The following is a 6,000-nucleotide window of genomic DNA, read 5'->3' on the forward strand; positions in this document are numbered from 1 at the left end:
AGGTGCAATAATGCATTTTTCGATTTAGCACACAGAAGTAATTAGGGTGACAATTTTGCAGATACTCAAAATAACTTTCCTCGGTTGCCAAGAAATGTGGGAATCTGCCTGCTTAATATGAGAACAAGTTGAAGTTTTTCAGGGGATAAGTTTGTGGACTTTGCGAATTTTAATTTTAAGTTCAGTCTTTTACCCAACCAGGAAACTATTGGCAAAATTTTAGAAGTCTCTTTTCTGTTAAATATGGTATGGGAGGGGGAGGGAGAGAGAGAGAATATGACTCCTTTAAAACTGGTCTATTGTAATATCTGTCATTGTCATCAAAGGTGATAAGTGTTCTAGCAGATTAGCTACCAGGTCATGTGAATTCTTTCAAAATTGATTGCCAGCAGTATGTGCTTGCTGCTACGGAGTTGTCAAAATACTAGTTCCCACCCAACTTTTCTTGTGTTATTTGTTTTACTTCTGTAAATAATTTGTATTCCTGGCTCTGGAGGGGTAAAGACTTGTGGCTGTTATAAAAAAAAATCATAATTTCACATCACTTAATACCCATCCTGCCTTATTTTGCATCCTTCTCAAATCTTTTTTGTCTTGTGCTCAAGCTCAGGCAAGTTGAGAAGTTAGATTAGCAGGCGAGTATTTGGTTTTCCGGGGGGGCGGGAGGGGCTCGGGGGTTTGTCTCTGTTAAATACTTTCTGTGTGTCAAGCACTCTTCTAAGCGCTGAGATAGATACAAGTCTATCAAGTTGGACACAGTCCCTGTCCGCCATAGCGCTCACAGTCTAAATTGGAGGTGACCGAAGAACAGAGAAGTTAAGTGACTTGCCCAGAGTCCGACAACAAGAATTAGAACTCAGATCCTCTGGCTCCCGAGCCCGTGTTGTTTCCACTAGGCCACGCTCTTTCTCAGGGGCATGTTACCCTCTCCTTGCGCCAGAGATTAACAGCATCAGTGCTGTTATTCATTCATTCATTCAGTAGTATTTATTGAGCGCTTACTATGTGCAGAGCGCTGTACTAAGCGCTTGGAATGTACAATTCGGCAACGGATAGGGACAATCCCTGCCCATTGATGGGCTTACAGTCTAACGTTATCCCTCTGAAGGCCCCAAAGAGCCAAGTCATACGACGAGGATGTTTACCTGTCCTTTCCTCGGGACAAGCGGGCAGAGCAGGTTTTTGGCAGAGCCGCTTAGGGTACCGGAATAAACTCTCTCCCTTTGCCTTCCTTCCCAGCGTTCCAATCCACATGCTGCCTACCCCAACCCCGGACCAAGCACATCACAGCCACAGAGCAGCATGGGATATTCAACTACCTCCCAGCAGCCTCCACAGTACTCCCATCAAACCCACCGGTACTGAGCTGCATCCGAATAATGTCAATGCACTGTTGCAAATGCTGCAGGACTGGCCATGCAGCGCTCTGTCTGGAACCTGGCCCGGCCCCCGAGAATGTACCGTGCACCCACACCTTCCAAATGTCCAACAGCCAAGGTCCACCACCACTTTTCACAGAACGGAGCGGTGGCTCCCCAGTTGTACCTGTTTCGGAGTTAGACTTGAAAAGAAAAGTGCTAGCACAGTTTGTGTTGTGGATATGCTACTTCCATAGTTTACTTGACATGGTTCAGACTGACCAATGCATTCTTTATTTCAGTGACGGTCTGTAGCAGTTGAAGCTGTGAAATGTGCTAGGGGCGAGCATTTTCGTTGTTGTATGTGGTAAATTCTCTCGATGTAACAACATTATCTGACCAATAGTACGCAAAACCCTTTAACTGGTACTTGAAGCATACAGTATGTGTTAACACAAGCAAAAAAACAAAAATCAAAAAAAAAAACCCCCAACAACAAAATAGCCAACACTCAAATCAAGGCAATTTTGGGACACATTTCTTCTTTAGTGACTCTTTCAGTGGGTTGATTCATTTTCCACATCAGTCGGTGTTTCTGACCAACAAAATTGCTACAGAATTCTTCAAAACGAAGTAAAAGCCGCGCAATTTTTTTTTCCAGCAGATTTCAAAACTCCCAAAGATTGATTTCCGACCTATGAGTTTGTTTTTATTTTAAATTTATGACTTGACTGGTATTAAAGCTGCTATTCGATAGTAAATAAGTATGTTGTCATTGCTATAAACCTCTTTGGTCCAGCAAACACACTAAGATGATCGTGTGAGCGAGCTTTGGGATTCAAAAAGCATGAGCGATAACTTCCTCAAAAGGTGCGGCACCCATTCAGATAGTTCATCCTGATTTTTAAAGGCTGGCTTGGTGTAGTGGATTTAAAATTTTATTCAGTTAATTTTCTTTCTTAAAATTTGTTCGCACGTTTTTTAGGGTGCCCTCACTTCAGCAAAGGAGAAGGAGTAGGAGAGCCTTAGAATCTATGAGGAAAAAAAAAACCTATAACATACAATGTACTGTATCAAACTATTTTACATGAATGACGCAAGTATTCTGAATAAAAAAAAATTGAACATTGTTAAAAACAAGGTGTTATGTAATAAATTTATTTTTCATAAATCTGAACTCGAATGCTGCCTGTCTTCCTTGAGAGCTGAGAGGGGATCCGGCAGTTTCACCCTGGTGTCGACGTAAGTCTCTCTGTCAGAGGAAAGGGCACTGACTTCACCCATTCGACTGAGCGATTCCCGTGTGTTCCGCGAAGGGCTCTGTGACTCGGACGAGGATCACGTGGCTCCTCAAGGCTTGGTTTCTCTCTTACAGCCCCAGAGCGCAGAGCGTGACGCGCGCCCGACGCTGCTGAGTCCGTGGAGGTGCACGGTGATCTTTGTGGGTCTAGAATTAGATTTAGATCTAATTCCATTCATACTGGGAACAGTTGGAATGCAGCCTTGTGGAGCCATCGCTTTCCTTTTTGGAATACGGTAAGTCCGGTGGAGGATCTAATCAAATCATTTTGGTTTTTGCAGGTCCAGCTGGTGAGTGACAGGCCCATCTTTGGGGGAGTTAATGTGTAGAAGCCCCAGAGGCAAGAGGGAGCAGCAGGTGGTCAGTCGGTTTTATTTCTTGAGTGCTTACTGTGTGCGGGGCGCTTGGGAGAGTACAGTGTAACGATAGACACATTCCTTGCCCACAGCGAGCTTACAGTCTAGAGATGAAGCGACCTTGGGAGGCCACCCGTCGGCCTCCTGAAGCCCATTCAGAATGGCGGGTTCATGAAACAGTGGGATGGACTCAAGGAAATGCCAAGGCGAGGGGCACTCAGAAGCCCCCGGACCTTGGGGATCAGATCTGTCCCAGAAGTTGTCAGCGATCCTGGGAGAATCCCAGAAAGGGGCTGGAACCTCAAAAAGGTGAACAAATTCCTAACTTGCCTCCTGACCCGTCTCAGCCCGGCCAGGCACTTACCAAGCACTGGGGTAGATAGAAGGTAATTGACACAGTCCCAGTCCAACAGAGGGCTCACAGTCTAAATTCCCATTCTACAGATGAGGTAACAGAGGCACAGAGAAGGGAAGCGACTTGCCCAAAGTCACCCAAGCAGTTAAGTGGCAGAGCCGGGAGTAAAACCAAGGTCCTTCTGATTGCCAGGCCCATTCTCAATCCACCAGGCCTTGCTGCTTCATTCAGCAGCCGCAGGCCCAAGGACCAGTGCTGTCCAGTCCCACAGTGCAACTGGTGGTGTTTTCGATGTCCTCTAGATTGTAAACTCATGCCTGTGACTTCTACTGTACTCTCCCAAGTGCTTACTGCAGCCCACTGCACACAACAGGCACTCTAGAAATATTATCGGTTGATGGAATTACACTATGGTTCTTGTCTCCCACCTCCCACTCTTTTTTTTTTCCTTTTTTCCCCCTCAAAGAGCCACGTGTTTGGTCCTCACACACAGCCTCGAGTCAGGAGAAAAAAACCTCAGGACAGTTCTTTTTCTGAAGCGGCAGCGCCACCAATTAATTCCGGAGAACAAGCTCCAGCCTCTCAGTCTGAGTCTTTTCATGTCCAAATCTTGCAGAATTGCTCATTCTGAGGGAGTGTAAAGTATCTCCTAGAATTCCATAATGCTGCCAAGCAACAGTGTTTGCAAAAAGCCTTTTCTCATAAGGCTGGGCTTTTAGGTGAGTGGTATTGCTTCAACCGTACCCGGCCCCGCGCAAAGAAGAAAAGGTTTAACGGTCTTACAGTGGGCAGTGTGTTTGTGTAACACTTTCTAATGACAACCGTTTCCAGTGTGGAGTTTTCATCTGCTTGTGGTCTCCCTGTATATTTGGAGGCAGCAGTGTGCTGTACTTGTAAATAAAGAGTTTTCTTCAGCAGGCTTAAACACCCTTCCAACTACAATCAAGCATTTGGATCTAACAGGCCCTGCTAGACAAATTGAAAGTCTAATCGTATCTATTAATGACTTTGCCCACTGGGGTTTGTTCAGCGTGTATCGAAATCAACCTGGATCATTTGTGCATTGAAGGGAAACTGATGAGCTGGAATTTTTCCCACAGGAATGCTCGAAGGAACTGAGGTAACGGGGAAACGGTAAGAAAACTTTGGCCGTGTGTGCGTGGGAGCAAAGCCACGGATAATGTAGCAGGGGGAGGAGGGACGTAGCGCAGCCTAGTTGGAAACCACACACAACTGGGAGTCGGGATATCTAAGGGCTATTTGTCGGCTCTGCCGCTGGCCTGCTGGGTCACCTTGGGTAAATCACTGAGCTTAGAAGGTCATGCCGGACCCTCAGGCCTGCCCGTGCCAGGCCCACGCAAAGATAGTCCTCCGCTCTCTCGTATCTGATCACTTCGGCTCCTGGCACTGTTTTCACTTTTGCTTCTTCATCTCATGATCCCCTCGAAACGACTGCCTAAAAAGAACTGCTCCTTTCTCGATTTCACTGCTGATGTGTCTGCTGCAGTTGTTTCCCAGTTACCAGGTGAGAGCTCAGATCGCCTGAGGTGGTTTTCTTGCGTCCTTAAAAGTTTCCTCTGCCTGCCCTGTTTTCGGTTTCCCATTTGGAGCTCGTTATCGTCAACATCAACAACGGTATTGATGGAATGATTACTGAGCTCAGAGTACTATACCGAGTGTGTGACTGTGGACAAGTCACTTCACTTCTCTGGGCCTCAGTTCCCTCATCTGTAAAATGGGGATGAAGACTGTGAGCTCCACGTGGGACAAGCTGATCACCTTGTATCCTCTCCAGCGCTTAGAACAGTGCTTTGCACATGGTAAGCACTTAACAAATGCCATCGTTATTTATAATTATTATTATAAGTGCTTACAGAGTTGGTAGCGCCAGTTCCCGCCGACTACGAGCCTACAGTCCTGCCGCATATTCTCCGCACCCGCCCTACTCGGTGGTGAGCTGAGCTTCAGTGCCAGGGGGCGAACTGGATTCTAGGGCTTTATCTTGCCTTGCCATTTGATGTTGAGTTAAGCAGCTTGCCCAAGGTCACACAGCAGACAAGTGGAGAAGCCGAGATTGGAACCCACATCCTGTGACTCCCAAGCCCACGCTCTTTCCAATACAAGATAACCAGAGCAGACGCAGTCCCTATCCCACTTAGAGTTTTCAGCCTAAAAGGGAGGGAGAGACAGCACCGAGAGGTTGTGACTTTAGAGAAGCAGCGTGGCTCAGTGGAACGAGCCCGGGCTTGGGAGTCATAGGTCATGGGTTCAAATCTCAGCTCCGCCGCTTGTCAGCTGTGTGACTGTGGGCAAGTCACTTAACTTCTCTGGGCTTCAGTTCCCTCAACTGCAACATGGGGATTAAGACTGTGAGCCCCACGTGGGGCAACCTGATCACCTTGTATCCTCCCCAGCGCTTAGAACAGTGCTCTGCACATAGTAAGGGCTGAACAAATACCAACACTATTATTATTAACTTCTCTGTGCCTCAGTTCCCTCATCTGTAAAATGGGAGTGAAGACTGTGAGCCTCATGTGGTCATCAGGACCCTGGATCTCCCCCAGCGCTTAGAACAGTGCTCTGTGCATTCTAAGTGCGGAACAAATACCAACATTATTATTAACGTCTCTG

General features: G+C 46.8%; 1 protein-coding gene across 4 annotated transcripts in view; it reads left to right on the forward strand.

Annotated features, from left to right (window-relative positions):
* The window catches only part of CDK8 (cyclin dependent kinase 8), an 88,682-nt gene extending 86,147 nt beyond the window's left edge, over positions 1–2,535 (forward strand). For all 4 annotated transcript variants that reach the window (XM_007664104.3, XM_001516766.4, XM_007664105.3 and 1 more), the window contains one exon: positions 1,240–2,535. In XM_007664104.3, the coding sequence (XP_007662294.1) occupies positions 1,240–1,365 (126 nt within the window). In that variant the 3' untranslated portion in view covers positions 1,366–2,535. The remainder of the gene's footprint in view (positions 1–1,239) is intronic.
* Positions 2,536–6,000: the final 3,465 nt, after the last annotated feature.

Source organism: Ornithorhynchus anatinus, chromosome 20 (genome assembly GCF_004115215.2).
Source record: "Ornithorhynchus anatinus isolate Pmale09 chromosome 20, mOrnAna1.pri.v4, whole genome shotgun sequence".
In the NCBI taxonomy this organism is placed as follows: Eukaryota; Metazoa; Chordata; class Mammalia; order Monotremata; family Ornithorhynchidae; genus Ornithorhynchus; species Ornithorhynchus anatinus.